Source organism: Periophthalmus magnuspinnatus, chromosome 15 (assembly GCF_009829125.3).
Source record: "Periophthalmus magnuspinnatus isolate fPerMag1 chromosome 15, fPerMag1.2.pri, whole genome shotgun sequence".
Lineage (NCBI taxonomy): Eukaryota > Metazoa > Chordata > Actinopteri > Gobiiformes > Gobiidae > Periophthalmus > Periophthalmus magnuspinnatus.
The window spans coordinates 16,413,655-16,429,312 of NC_047140.1; the positions used below are offsets into that span (position 1 = coordinate 16,413,655).

General features: G+C 38.8%; 1 protein-coding gene across 1 annotated transcript in view; it reads right to left on the reverse strand.

The window, feature by feature from the left end:
• Positions 1-15,658, reverse strand: part of LOC117382985 (kinase non-catalytic C-lobe domain-containing protein 1) — a 63,570-nt gene that overhangs the window by 24,755 nt on the left and 23,157 nt on the right. Inside the window, exons 5-17 of the mRNA XM_033980229.2 lie at positions 13,390-13,498; positions 13,164-13,303; positions 11,872-12,468; positions 10,903-11,017; positions 10,110-10,181; positions 9,957-10,018; positions 9,408-9,566; positions 8,535-8,612; positions 6,933-7,017; positions 6,547-6,736; positions 5,712-6,352; positions 4,877-5,015; positions 301-560 (exon numbers count right to left, since the gene is read on the reverse strand). Coding sequence (XP_033836120.1) covers positions 301-560; positions 4,877-5,015; positions 5,712-6,352; positions 6,547-6,736; positions 6,933-7,017; positions 8,535-8,612; positions 9,408-9,566; positions 9,957-10,018; positions 10,110-10,181; positions 10,903-11,017; positions 11,872-12,468; positions 13,164-13,303; positions 13,390-13,498 — 2,647 coding nt within the window. The remainder of the gene's footprint in view (positions 1-300; positions 561-4,876; positions 5,016-5,711; positions 6,353-6,546; positions 6,737-6,932; positions 7,018-8,534; positions 8,613-9,407; positions 9,567-9,956; positions 10,019-10,109; positions 10,182-10,902; positions 11,018-11,871; positions 12,469-13,163; positions 13,304-13,389; positions 13,499-15,658) is intronic.

Genomic DNA, 15,658 nt, shown 5'->3' on the forward strand with positions numbered 1-15,658 from the left:
ATGGTTCTCTGACTTGAGCACATTTTTTTTTACTCTGCATCTTTGCAACTATGGGTGGGAGATATAGATGATATATTGTAAGTGTTGTTTGAAGATATGGAAAATTGGAGCTATATAGTCTACAATTTAAAAATAAAGAAAGAAAAGGGCTGCAGTTACAAATGCTTAAGAATACTTCAACATATTATTTTGGTCAATATTGTCCAACTCTATCTGCTACTTCATCTTTAAAAGAATGAATCCAAGCCATTACTTAAAAAAAAATGATGGCGATCTCTCATGTTTATTCTTATTTTTTACCTTGAAAAATGCCTCTCTGCCTCTGCTCTGCTCCTAGTTCATCGTCTTCAGCTTGGTTTGCTTGTCCATGACTAGCCTTGAGCTCAGCCTGGTCCCATGTGTCCTCTGCATCAGTAGCAGCTGTAGTGTGGATGTTTCCATTGAGGTCCAGGCACAGCTCTCTGCAGTCTTCTCTCCAGCCACCAGGGGGAGCTACTTCAATGCGAGATGCCCTTTTCACTGCCTTTGAAGCTGCCTGCTCATTACTGCTCCTGTATGGGCTGCATTGGGAGACACAAAGCAAACATGTTCAAAGATGGTCATGTTAAAGACAAAAACAGAGGAAATGTTATTAATCCTGTGTTAATAATGCGGGGCCAAGGTAATATCAATGATGAAATGCGATTACAGAATGGTACAGTGCACTTTCAATGACTCCCTTCTTTTAGCGTTCTGTTTATAGGCATCCTTTTGAGTACGACTGACCATTCAGAAGATATAATACTTTGTGTTAACTGCTATGGCAATAAGGCAAATTTTCCATCCCTCTAAAACCTATGGATTTGAGATGAGCGAAAACGGTATTACTTGACAACTACTATATTGTTTAGTAGTTAAAAAAGACACTCAAAATGTGTTTCTACTTTAAAGTGTACTTTTCTGATCCACCATCTGCAAGTTTCTATGGAGGTATTATTGCTGTGCCTGGAATGTTTCATGGTTTGGCATTAAACCCATGCATCTCCATGGAGACAAGAAGGTGACAACATCAAACCAGGTTAGAGGTCAAACCAGTGGACAGGTGATCCCACTCGCAGTAAGAATGTTGTGTTTTTAGTTAATTTCAGCATAACTATGAACTTCTGATGTAGACTGGCTCATCGACTAAACTAAACTAAACATATCCTGATTTGCAAAGTAGTGCATAAATATTAAATCTACGTAAAATGCACACGATTATGAATCTAGAACACTTCACACCCAAAGCTGCTTCAAAACACTTCTGAAGACAGATAAAAGATTACACAATGTCATATGAATGAATAAAAACTTGTGCTATATACACACAACACAGTGTTACCTGTTACAAATGAAACTGTTTTAATACACAACAAGTAGTGACATTTTTACACATATTTACACATCACATTGTATAAAAAAGGGTTTACCGTATCAGTTCACACCTGTATGTCAAACTCTATCCCGACAAGACCAAATTCAACACACGTCTTCCCTTAATCACTGTATATTCGTATATCCAAATACATCGGTACTCCACGCTGTTATGTCCACTGCCCAGAGGAGCAAGCTAGCCTATTAAAAACCTGTGATGTTTCCCACTGGAGCAGATTAAAGGTTTTTTCCATGTATCGCCCAGAGCAGAGAGCACGGATGAAACGCAACAGCAGACAGACCAGTGCCTATGTGCAAGCTATTCAAATGAAAGCGAAGGTGCATGCAGCAGAGTAAACTAGCTTCATTCATTCTCAATGGACTCTTGAGCCTTGCCATGGGCCACTTGTCCATTACCGTGACAATAGACTATCTTCAACATTGACACACTAATCACAATTAGATACACAGTGTACAGAAGTAACCATAGGGATAGTGCCTTGATGAGTGAAGTTAGTATTAAGTGTATTGTGTTAAAGCTGATTAATGCAGAAATGGAGTGGGAGGAGGAGAGGCTCTTAAAGCACACAATGGAAAGTAAACGAGAACTGAAAATTAATTTGTGGTTGTTTAATGACTTTGCATTAATTAAGACATTTGAAGAAGGGGGAATGGAAAGGGAACAGGCAGGGGATTGTTTTATGGGCAAAGACAGGTAAATCAAGCAGATGCTAAATGACATCATGTTTTAGTGTTACCGTTGTTATTAGTGTTATTATCACTGTACCTCAAAGCTGAAGGTTGCATTAATGTAGTTATTAAAGCTCACAGTTATCCATCTTGTATGATTGCTAATCTGCTCGGGTCAGCTCACAGTTTTTTTTTAAATATTTTATTAACTGCGGATCACTGCAAACCATTTGAAGTCAACTTTTTTCATGTTTTGAGACAGGTACAGTGCCTTTAATCATGACTGATGAGGTAGCAAGAACACCAAGGGGAAAGTCTAATGCTACTCATTTATTTTGCCAAAAACTACGTGGTTTTAATATTGTAGTATTTTGTTGTTCAGCTCATTGACTGGTGTGACTGGATATATAGAGCTGTAATGCCAGTCTGGGTTTTGTCAATATTTGCACCAAAGCATCTTATTAGTTTGTGAGAAAAAAATCCATCCATTTACTTCTGCTTATCCCGGGCTGGGTTGTGGGGGCAACAGTCTAAACAGGGACTCCCAGACTTCCCTCACCCCAGACACACCCTCCAGCTCCTCTGATGGGACCCCAAGGTGTTCCCAGGCCAGTCAAGAGACATAGTCCCTCCAGCATGTCCTGGGTCCTCCCCGGGGTCATGCCCAGAACACCTCCCTAGGGAGGTGACCAGGAAGCATCTGGAAAAGATGCCTGAGCCACCTCAATTGTCTCCTCTCTACATGGAGGAGCAGCGGCTCTACTCCGAGCTCCTCTCATTTGTGAGAAAAAAAATCAGAATCTGAAAATGTACAAAAAATGAATAAATGTTGCACACAGCCTTCAAAATCCTGTCAACCAAGTTTTAGTTGACACGTATAAAACCTTACGGCGAGAAGGAGCCAGTGATGAGTCAGTCTTTTATACTTCCAATAACAAAGATGTTTGATCTTTAGCAAGAGCATGTTGTGATTTATTGTATAACTGCCAATATTATTCAAAAACTTAAATCTTTACATTTGAATATTTTTCCACCTCGAGTTTAAAGACTGTAGGAGTAGTTAATGTAGTGACACTATTCCTGCTCTGAAACAGCAGTGCATGTTGATAACACCATGAGAACATTACATCATATTACACCCACTGGTTGTGCCATCTGCGCAAGTGGCAAACACATCTTATTTTGATTTGTCGTGCATCAGCTCTTCTCTTATGTAATTATCTTAATATTGTGATTGCTGTACTTTTAAATGACAACTAGTCTTTTTCTCTCACAGAACTGCTGTTCAGGGGCGTCATGTGGCACAGGTCTGGGCAATTAATCAATTAAATTTGAATTGAGATAGAGATTCAGTCATTTCTATTTGGGAACGGTCAGCTTGGGTCTTTTTAATCGAAAGGTTCAGAGTCAATCCTCTGTCAGTAAAAGCATGTGAGTTGGAGTTCGGACTTTGGAGGAACAAATTGGGCTTTTTGTGTTAAATGACTTATGAAATTCACAAAATAAATACATACATATTCAAAAACTTTTAACTATGTAATACTGTTGTCCCCTCATCAAAAACATACGTGGAGTTGTATTTTGTTTCACTCATGTTTTTTCATTAATCTAAAGTTGTTTTCTTTTTTCACATTTCACATTTTGCCAGTATAGTTGCATCACAGATAAAACTCCGGACTTCTCCTATGCAATTTTTGAGCTGATAAACCATCAGTGGACTCATTCTATGGTCAAATTGTGTTCACAACGAATGCATAACTATATTAGTATAACACGGGACATAAGGACTTCATTTGTTTGGTTTTTAATTGTTTGTTCCTTTTGCTGACAGCAGAGGGAGCACTAGCTCCTAAATGCCTCACTGGAAACAGAGTGTAGTTTACAAAGTTTATGTTCCAAATTCGGACATTATTAGAATTACCGTAGATAATGTGAAGTACTTATCCCAAGATGAGCAATTCTTTGAGGGGGAATTAAAGCCACAAGAATGCATGTGTTGTTGAAAGCAATTTTTATTTTATTTTTAAATGAAATTGAAATTGTAAAGAATTAACATATATGATTTATTCTCTAGTCATATCTCCCAGCCCGAGTGTGGTGAGTGAAGGTTGCCTGTGTGGTCAGAGTTATTTTTTGCAGTTTTACAGCCTTAAGTGCTTCATGCGTCATCATGCAATTATTGTTTTCCACTTGACATTTTAGTGCCCATAATTGCTATTATGACATTGCGGATCAGTACAATTGTCTAGAGAGCACTGCTGAGATAATAACATAACTGACAGACCTCCATAAGTTAACACAAATAAACCAAATTTGATTTATTTTATTTTAATGGAGAAAGTAAAATAAAATAAATCAATGATGTATTGATTCTATTGTAAAAGTGACTCAATCTGTAGCTCTATTAAGACTATCAGCAAATGGATGTGTGTCAGTCCTGGACACATCTGCAGCCTCCCGTCCATGGGAATGGATCTCTCCTTCACTGTGGTTCTCCTCAAGATTTCTCTTTTTCCCACTGGGTGTTTTAAGTGTTTCCTTGCCAAGGACAGAGGACAGGGAATGTTCTGGGCAGTTATGCATTTGCTTGTCTTCTGTTGGTTAATGTGCTTGTCTGTTGTTGACCAGTGTCTGTTTCACTGTTGATTTTATAACTTTCTGTTGGTTAAATCAATGATCCTATTAGGTTATAAGAGGCAACTGATGATTTTGGGCTTTACAAAAGTAAATTGAGTTAAAATTGTTTTGTTATTTGAGTTATATGATGGCTAGTGTTTGTCTAGGTGTTACTCACATAGTGACTGAGCTGTAGTTGACCAGACAGTGCAACACTCCCAGCAGATCCTCATCCCAGTACAGGTCACTGAACCTCTGCCTCACCACATCCGCAAACACAGAGAACTCCAGCTCCTTTAGAGAGAAGATGTACTCCCCTCGGGACAGAGAAACACACACGATTTTAAATGACTGTCTGTGACTGGTACTACAACTACTAGTATTGCTGTTGCTACTACTGCTCCAACAACCTGTTACAACAACCACAACTACCATTACTACCCCTACTCCTACTACTAATATGAAAAAACAACAACGATAATCTGATGCTAATTGATGACTTAATTAATACTGAAACTAAGAATCTATGATTATTTTGTGTTGCAAAATAACACTCTTTTGACTAAAGAGTATATTTGTATTATCTTGCAGTCCTGAAATCGGCATTGAGCATTTCCTGTGTGTTAAAGTTTTGTTTGAAATTTTCATTCTGCTAATCTAACTTCAATCCAATAATGAAGACCTTCTTTAGAAAAAATAGAGTACATTTTGAATAGTAATTGGTCATTCATTTCAAAACTAAACTAGGTCTAAAACTTCACAGTGACTTTAAATTTTACACAAATTCTACTGGGGCTGTCATCTAAAATTGAGGTTTCATAAACAAACAGTACTAGAATTAGAGTGTACAATTTAGTCACTAAATTAGAATTAAAATCAGGATGACAAGAAACCAGGCAGATATTTTTAACATCACCCAAGGCATGTCATTTGGAATACTGGTTAAATACTACACTGATTATAAAATATAAATGCAGATATAAGATCAAAAGACTTATCCATCTGGTGCTTACCCATTGCGATGTCCTCGTGTCCATTGTCCAAACCAGAGTTGAGAGTAAACTCCCCTTTGAGCAGGTCTATCACCTCCTGTAGAGCTGGGTGGACCTCTGGAGACATGGACGCTGAGGTTTGTCTACTTGGCTTAGCTTGTCCATTTTCACTTTTATTGTCAATTAAAAAGCTACAATTATTATCTAAAGGAGGAGCATTGAAGCTAGTGCTGTCATTGATTTGTGAATTTGCTAATAGTCCCTTTAAAGATGGTGGCACCAGAGATAAGTTTATGTCCAGGCCTGGTACAGAATCGGGGGCTCGGATTTGAACAGGGACCAGGTAAAGCTGTCCAGTTTTGGGATCTTGCCGAAAGAGGTAATTGTTGAATACACCACAGTTATTGAGGTTTGAGTTTAAAGATGAAGGTAGAGAGACTTCAATATGAGAGACTTCAGAAACGGTGGGGTCAAAGGTCACTGGTGGTGGGTCATTTGGTGGTGTGTTAGCTGAAGTAATAGTTGTGTTTTTAGGTGAACAATGTAACTTCTTTGCAGTAGGGCAAGAGGCAAGGTCTACAGGAGGATCTTCAGGGATGGAAGAGGAGTCCAGGCCAATTTCCTCAATGTTTTCACTGCTGTCTATGAGTCCTTCCATATATCTGAAGACAAACGGGAGATTTTAGTTAGATTTAGACCTCTCTTTGTCACCCATATACATAAAACTACTTTGAGAAAACCCAATTTTGTCTGATCTTGAAAGCTAAGCAGGGTTGGGCCTGGTTAATACAGGGATGGGAGACCACTGCGAATACCAGGTGTGAAGGTATGTACTATCTAATGCATATCTCCTTACCCCTCCAGCTCATCTCCAACACTAGGACTCTTCTCCGCTGCGTCCTGATTGGTCAGAATGATGGGGGTGAAGTGAGTGGCGGTGGAAGTGAAGGCTTCTGGGAGCTGTAGTTCTCTGACGACTGGATAACTGTGGGGAATAGGGCCAGGTACAGGAGCCAGTCGGCTCTCAGTGGCCATGGGCACAAAGCCTACGCACAGTTACAACAACGCCAGACACAATATCAATGATACTGCCACATGCACTGCACAGAGATATGACTGAAGACTCATGTGACAGTATCCACACAGTATAGACATGTACACAGACTTTAGCCTCTAATACAAGAACATACAACTGGAGAGCAATATACTGCAGCTGCGAGAGTGTTATTTAATATTACATACCACCGTTGAGTTGTGCGGAGTCTTCATTTGAAAGTTGTTGACTATCACTTGTTTTCAAATCATCTTCTATGTATTTTGACACTGGCTGAAAAAACAAAAACAGACTACTCAAAGCACTTTGCATTGTATTTTTCTTTCACTCTACCCACTGGGCCGCGTTAGGAAGTGAGCATGGACGAACTTCTGGCTCCATCTGACTCCAATTCACTTTCTATTGAGAAACTGTTGCCCATATCTATGGAAACTGCTGCTGTCGGGCTCGTCATTTTGGTTTTAAAATGTTCGTATTAACTCGCTCTACATGATCCACTCACTACTGTGTCTGTAAATCAAGATATGAACAACAGACAAATCAGGCGCCTTCTACCCTGAGGTCACTCCCGCTAGTGTTAGCACCAGGTATAATTGGCAGCATTGTTAAGCACCCGTTAAACCAACAGTGTGGGCAGGAACGGGCATTTACCTTCAACAGCCTCATTTCAGATTGTCTCTTTGGTTGCTATGGTACCTGCAAAATATGGAACTACAAATTTGTCCCTATAACTGCTAGCATTGATGAGCTTTATTTGACTGGTCGATATCACACTCACTTAGTCCACTTCTTTATACAGTTTATGGTTGTAATATAGCAAGTTCTAGGGAATAGTCACTAATACGATTGACCGGTTTCAACATTTTAGAATTTTGGATATATCTCAGGATTCAGGACAATACAATGTTATTAATAGGGGAAACTGGCTCTGGGCCCCTATCTGGCAATATGACATAATTACATTCTAGCTCCTGAAAAATATCAGTAGTTTTGTTCAAGGACACAATGAAAGTATTTACCTGGAGCTGGAAAAAAACAATTGACCTTTTGATCCATCGATTCAATGTTCTAATTCATGATTCTTGGAACAGGCTTGTGAATGATGTACATGCTATTCGAATCATGAACGGACAGAAAATAGACTGATGAGGCTGATGTTGTGAAGAGCCACAGCGGTGACTGTGTAAGTGTGTACGGGTTTTGATCAAATTGTGAGGACTAAAATCTGTGCATACGCTAGGGTTGTCAAAAGTATCAAAAATCAGATACTAATCGATACTAAAACTAATATCAAAACTAGATAGTCATTCACAGGATAGAAATGAACCTTCTCTGAACAGCTTTAATGTGATCTTGAGCTGTATCAGAACACGTATGAGGCTACACAGACTAGTACACGCCCATGGTATGAAACCTACCTGGATGACTAGAGGATTACATAAATATAAGCCCGCATGATAATATAAAAGAAAATACTATTATTTCAAGTCTATTCCTAAGTATCAAAATCGAGTCTGAACTTTAAACATCATAACAACACTAGTACACACTCACATCATGGGGACGGCTAATCCTATGAGGACAAATATTAGGTTCCAATAATCAATGACATGGTTTAAAGTTCAGATATGGGTTAAAATATGTTACGGTTATGGTTAGGCAAGTAGAGACGAAGGTTAGGATCCTTCTCAGAAAATGAATGCAAATCAATGAAATGTCCCCATAGGACATGCAGTCATGTGTGCATCATGTGTGTGAGTGTGTGTGAGATAAGAATAGCCTGACCTTACCTTGTGCACTCTTTGTATGAGCCTGTCCCACACTGTCTCTGCGCTGGTCCCCTGACGTGATAAGTAGTCACGACAAGTCTGCAGCAGATAAATGTGACGAAAACAGCGCTCAGGGACACTTCGGAATAAACAATGTGACAGAGTGGAAAATAACAGGGTGCATGAAAAACTGACTGCAAATCAAATACAAAAAGCATTGTAGCTGATCAATGCCAGTATAATTAGCACCGGTACGTTTTGGATGAGGTTCATTCAAAACAAAACTCTTCTGGAATAATGCACTTCATAATGGACAGATTCAGCACAGCACTTAAAAAAAAGGTGACTTATGTACTTATTTGTTAGTGAAAGAGTTGAAAGAAATGTTTAAAATATTCAACATCTCATCTAACTGTATTTTAAAACCATATGTAATTAGATTAGCCACCCTGCCCCTGTTGTATTCTTACATAACACCACTTATTATGTTACCACTATCTGATAATGTACCAGCTTTAGCCTGACAGAAGACCAGAAAGCACAGAGACAAAGGGGGAGGGGGAACAGGTTTCAGATTTACTGGCGATAAAAAAAGGGAAAAAAAATCAAATAAACCAATAAATGTATAATTTATAATGTCTATCGAAAATAACATATCCCCCATAGGCTGAGTAGACTGTGATGGCAAGTATTTCTTCCTTAAATAACTGTACTGATAGAATTATTTGATTATTATTTAATTAAACAACAGGCAAACAGTATTAGTTGTTATACCAAAACTATTGCTGTAGTTGTTTTTAAATGATGCGTGAGAAAATTTGACAATGAGGGATCGCAGCAATAATCTCTATCAAAGGGATACACTGAAAAACAGACTTATAAGAAACAACAAACCTTTTTAGCCGTGGCAATAGTTGGCCTCTCGATGGGAGTCCTCTTGGCCATCTCCAGCAGCAGCCTCTTCAGTTTACGGGGCATCGCTAGCTTCTGATTGGCTGATAAATTGAACTTTGCCGTAGCCCACAGAATAGCAGCGATGCCGTAGATGCACACCTAAAAATATATGAGATACTTCATTAGGTCTATCCTGATTTAAAGGTGCACTGCATAACTTTTTTGGTACTTCTGTCTGGCATCTGCTTGTATCTGAGATGTTATTTCTTTGATTAGAATGTCTCACAGTTAAGCATTAAACTTATTCCATCTTCGTGGAGACAATGAAATTATCCTACGAGGTGAAGTTACAGCTCTTATCTGTAAAGAAGCAAGTTAGCTCTCTCTTTTCAAGCTATTTTATGCAATACAAACTCCTGAAATTAAATAAATGTTGTATATATGAATGCAATACTGTGGGGGATTCGAGGCAAAACCATTTTATCTCCATGGAGACACGACAAAATTAAGCAGTGCACTTCTAAGTGTGGACAAATTCATACAACCAACCTTCTCAGTGACTATTCCATGCTCTTGATATTCAGGGGCAAGATAGAATTCATCACAGTAACCTAGAAATACAATGTTATTGAATAAAAGGGCATTATAAGAAGTACGAAAAAACCCACACAGTTCAGTATCAGATAAACAATGTAAAAATACCTATGTTTTTTGGCTTTAAGAAGAGTACCTCCCCCTCACAGCCCACAAACACGGTGTCCAGGGAAAGATATGCTGGAAGAACAAACAAGAACACAGAAAAAAGAACAGAGAAGTTCAGTGCATTTTGTTATTTATGCATTTTAAATAAAACTGAAGCATAAATTCAACCAGGGAGACTGCATTTTCTATCATAGATAAACCTCAAAGGGCCTGTATCCATTTTCCCCATGACTTTGAGCAATATTTCTCTTCCCCCAGTACAAATATATTTTATAAGCAGCTCTTGAGGTCAAAATAATGTAGTGCACTTCAGGATCAGCCACAAAAACACTTCTTAATAAGCTTCAGACAGAACACGGCTAACATGTTATTTGCTGTTAGCGTTTTGTTAACTTTTCCCTGACACTCAGCTCTGAAAGTTGTGAAAACTCATCACGGTGAACAATTGGGGTGATTGGGATGCATAAGGGAAGTGAGGAATAACTTTGGATCACTGCAGACTGTTTAAAATTAATTAGTTTAGTTTTTCACGTTTTAAGACAGTCAAAATCCTTTAATCTTGTCATATCTTTTTTCCTACTCATCATCCTGTAATTACATTTAGTGCTATAAAGCTGTAGCAGCAGAACCAGTAGCCTCCTCAGATTTTCCCTCATTATCTCATTGCCAACACTGTACAGTTTATCCATAAGCTATTCATTACACCTCAATAATTTGGCTGTCTCTAAATGTATTTCCTGATTGTATTGTTTGTTAGTGAGTTATTGTTTATATTATTGTCACATCTTCTGACCTGGGAAGTCGATGTAGGTCTGCAGAGAGGAGAGGCAGGTGTAGCACAGGGCCCACAGCTCGTTCACACTCAGCCTCCGACCACAGCGAGTGAGCAGCTCTCTCAGAGAAATCCACTGCAAACAAAATATTCAACTGAAATGCGATACAAGTTAACATAAAACCATATAAAATAGTAATTGTGTGCTCCTGACGGCTCAGGTAAAGCACCTTGAGTACCCTGAAAGGCTGTATACAAATCAAAGTCATTATTACAACCTTAGTGGCAGCTGTGCTCTGATGTGTCGTAAGAAGTGGGCGTTGAATTTTGTTTTCTAAGATTAAGTTGTACCTTGACAATTTATAACTGACAAAATAGCTTTCACTTTTCACCCTTTAAATATCAATATCAATATTTTAGGAACATGCACACCTAACTTATCATATATGCAGTTTATAGAATCTCTTTATATAGTTGTATGGTAGCAGCTTAAGATCTCTTTAAACAAGTATTCTATCTTTATCTTAACATTACACATCTTGTATTATACAAAATGGATTCTTGTGAGCTTTAAGCCATGTTATAATGCTGTCACCTCATCAAAAACATACCTGGAGTTGTGTTTTGTTTCATTCACACATGTTTGAGTAACACTTTATTATTAGTGTGTCTACATCTCCAAAGCTCAAAATGCTCTGTTCCACCTTGGGTCTTCTGTTTGAGAGAAGAATTCAGCCTAAATATGTAGGATTTCTGTGTTAAATATGTATAATGTATAATTATACATATATATAATTGTATTCTTTTGTAATCTCTAAAGCACTTTGTGAATAAAAAAACTTTCTTTACTTACTTATTTGTGAGCTTGGCGAATAATGATATTGTTGATGCATTATAATTCAAATGTAACCTTTTTCAGCTTAAACCCAATTTTCCACTTACCAAACTTAAAAACAATGCTAGTCAGTGCTTAAAAACAGTTAAACTAACCTCATCCTGAGATTCCTCATTGAGACACAGCATACTTTTGGTCATGTGGTTATTTGTGCACAGCCCATTATTTAGAGAATTCCCACAAGAGTCCTGCTCCAGATCTTGACAGGAATTACAGAGCGACAGTAAATCCCTTTCTCCTTCTTCCTCCCTGTCCTCCTCTCTGTTCACCTCCTCTATATGCAGCGGTTCATTTAAGCTTTCCCGGGAATTGTAGCATCCCATCGTTGAGTTCATATAGTCTTCAATGGTGCTAACAGTGTAGCATTCACAAGAACTACCCCGGTTTAATCTCTCCATTTTCCAGGTGGATTTTGGCTGGTCCTCGTCTCCGCCGATCTCACTGAGGTCGGACACGGGAATGCTGATGTCTCCACAAGACTTGGGAGACAGCAGTGGGGGATTGTTGGAGTCCGGGACAGAGCAGGAGCGGTTAAGAGCCCCTCGGATTCGGTTACACCGGGCCTGGGAACGCCTCATCACTGGGGAGCTGTCAAAAGAACGGAAATCCAACTCGTCTCTGAAGTTCATACTATGTCCGATGCCACTGTCCATGTCCTCAGCCCATAGGGAGGAGTCCCAGCCCGTGCACACCTAAAGAAAAAGAAAATGTGAATTAAAACATAAAACTGTAAAAGGCAATGATCTACCAAGGTAGACAGATGTATTAAAAAAACATTATTATACGTAATGCATCCTTTGTATACATTTGTGCACTCTGGTATTTCTCATATTTCTCTTTGTACTTGGAGTTGAAATTTGGCGCCCTCTGCTGGTAACCATTCAGAACACAGCATCTTGAAATACCTTTTTAGCAGCAGACATACCTTACCTTAGCATGGACAGAAAATCATTGTATGGTAAGGTATACAGTACTTTAATGATGCCTCGTGAGGGAAATTCATTCTCTGCATTTGACCCATCCTTTAACCAGTGCCACGGGGGCATTGGTGGGTTACTGCCACACATGATCTTGACCCAGGCTTAGTCAGGACTACCTTAGCTGGGAGATTTTACCTATGGTGCACCTATGGTTTTGGGTTGATGGAGGAAATTCACACAGAAACATGTAAACTCTGCACAGAAAGGGTGACCCGGGAATCGAACCTGGAACCTTCTTGTTGTGAAGTGTGAGTGTATTCAGGCGAATTGTGGTATAGAAACCTATCAACATAAAACTTGTACTTCATTATAATGTTGCTCAGACACAGAACTGAACTGAATCTTAGACCGCTACCATGATAAGTAAATAAAGTCTATAACAGTCACAGTGAAAAGTTGCCCTATACCTGTTGCCGGGACAAACCGTTGGTCTTAATTGGACTATCAGCGCTCAGGTTTTTGTCATTCTCCTCTGAGCTCAGTCCTTTCAGCAGACATCTGGGTTTGGGATGCTGCCACCGCGCCTCCCATGAGCCTTCTGCTCCATCTGCGGAAAGACAAAGACGGCAATTAGTCCAGATTCATCCAAACATGGACCAAATGGAGAGAGAGATAGAGAGGAGGGAGGGTGACCTTGGAAGGACTCGATGGAGAGGACCCTCCTGCCTGCAGACGACAGCCTTCTGCAAACAGCTGCGGAGGAGGTGTGAGAGAGGTGGGACTGGGCCAGAGACAAGACGTCCTACAGGGAGAAGGGGGGACAGTATCAGACACATGACTATTCAGTGAAGAATACAGAGGAACAAGGACAAAAGATAGGGCTGCATGATATTAGGAAAAAATATGTCAGGTTCTGTTCATAAAGCTAATTTCCAGAGCACTAACATTTGAGCAATGATTTGAATATCAAACGCAAACCTCTAATTCAAGAATCCCATGCAATTCAGAACATGTTCGTAGAGTTACTCGTAGAGTTTTTTTTCAATAATAGTCTGTTTTGTTGTTCATAAAGAACATCCTAAACAATTGAAGTCTTTGTGATTTCACAATTGGATGCAAGGATTCTGTTCTGTCAGCATGTTCATTGTTCCTTTGACAAATTGTTTTAGACAATGAACAAGCAGTATCAAGTGATGCCTCATAAGTGGGCCTGTCACAATAACACAATTTGAAGTGCAATATATTGCTGAGGTAAATATAGACAATAAATGATCATCTAAAAACTAATTTATGCCACTGATGCAATAATTCAAGAGCAGATTTAAACTATAAAACTTTTTGAAATGGACAATATTGTTAAAAAAAATCATGAGCTGCAATGAATGATTATCAAAATGAAACACTTTAGTACTTAGTTTGTATCTGTAATGGGTCATGGAAGTTATTAATTCAACCTTTTACAGCTTAAATCTTATTGTACAGCAAAAAATAAAAAATAGAAAAAATTCCGAGTAGTGCAAAGAAAATATATTAAAAAAAAAATATGTTCCAGCTTTCATATATTGAATGATAAGTTGATATAGTAATTATTGTGACAAACCTACACATAATACAGACAGAAATATTTATCGTAAGTCTGGGCCGTTCTGTTCTGGAGTTTGTTTGGAGCATCTACAAATATTTTGGAATCTGTGTGGACTCATCCCTGTCATTCACCACACATATCACACTTATCACAAACAAAGGTGAAAGCCAGATTATCATTCCTCTTCTGAAATCAAGCTTCATTTACTCATTACACCAAACACACCTTGGTTCAGACAACACTGGTGCCCATCTTGGACTATACCGACATAATCTAGAAAATAGCACCTAGCACCATTCTCAAAAAACTGGGTATACTTTACCACTCAGACATTTGCTTTTGCACCAACGCTCCCTTTCACACTCACCACTGTGACTTGTATAAACTGGTGGGCTGGCCCTCACTTCATACGCGGCGGCTTAATCATTGGTTTCTCTTCATTTATAAAATTGCCTTTGGCGAGACACCTGCTAACTTATCATCACTGCTCAGTCTCACTCAGAGCACACACAGCACCAGATCAAATCAGCTCCTCAGGTTCACTGCTCTTAAAAGCTCTACTGTTTTTAGCTGTGACACTTTTACACTACTGTCCTTTGTTTTTAGCCTGTTGATTGTTGATTTGCTCTATATATTGTATCTCTGTCTCTGATGTGTAGAGTGTGTATGAATGTTTTCCTGATTTATCTCAGTTCATTTAACGTTTTCAATTCATTATACAGCCCTATTTATCCCAGCAGAAAATGTATCATAAACGGTTTTATGTAGCGCTTTTTTACCTTCAAGGCACTTAAAACGCTTTACATCAAGAAACCACCACCAAATCGCACACACTCATACGCCGATGTAAGCAGACACTGAGATCAAGGTGGATTAAGTGTCTTGCCCAAGAACACAACACAAGCAATCATCTGTGGAAGCTGGAATCACACCACCAACCTGTGGGTCAGCAAATCTGACCGCTCAACCAGTGCTGTTTACGTCAAGAGCAGGATTTGAACCACCAACCTCTGCATCAGTGAACAAACACCAACTGAGCTACTGTCACCTATGAATAATAAAACTAATGCTGATGTGTTTTCTAATTCTGGAAATCTGGATAATATTGAATAAAACATTTCAAAATTAAACTACAAATTTATAATCTACTATCCTCGAGTTTAATGTTTTGTTTTACATTTACAAAACTCACATTTCATTTATATACACATTGTTCAAATGAAAATATTTGATTAGTGTTGATCCACTGCAAGATAACTAAGGTTATACAATACTTTTAATATTCCATCTGCACTGACACACTTTCACCACTAGGCGCTGTTGTAGAGCAAAAAATGAACAGAGGCCAATCCTGTGCATGTAACTCATGTAAACGCT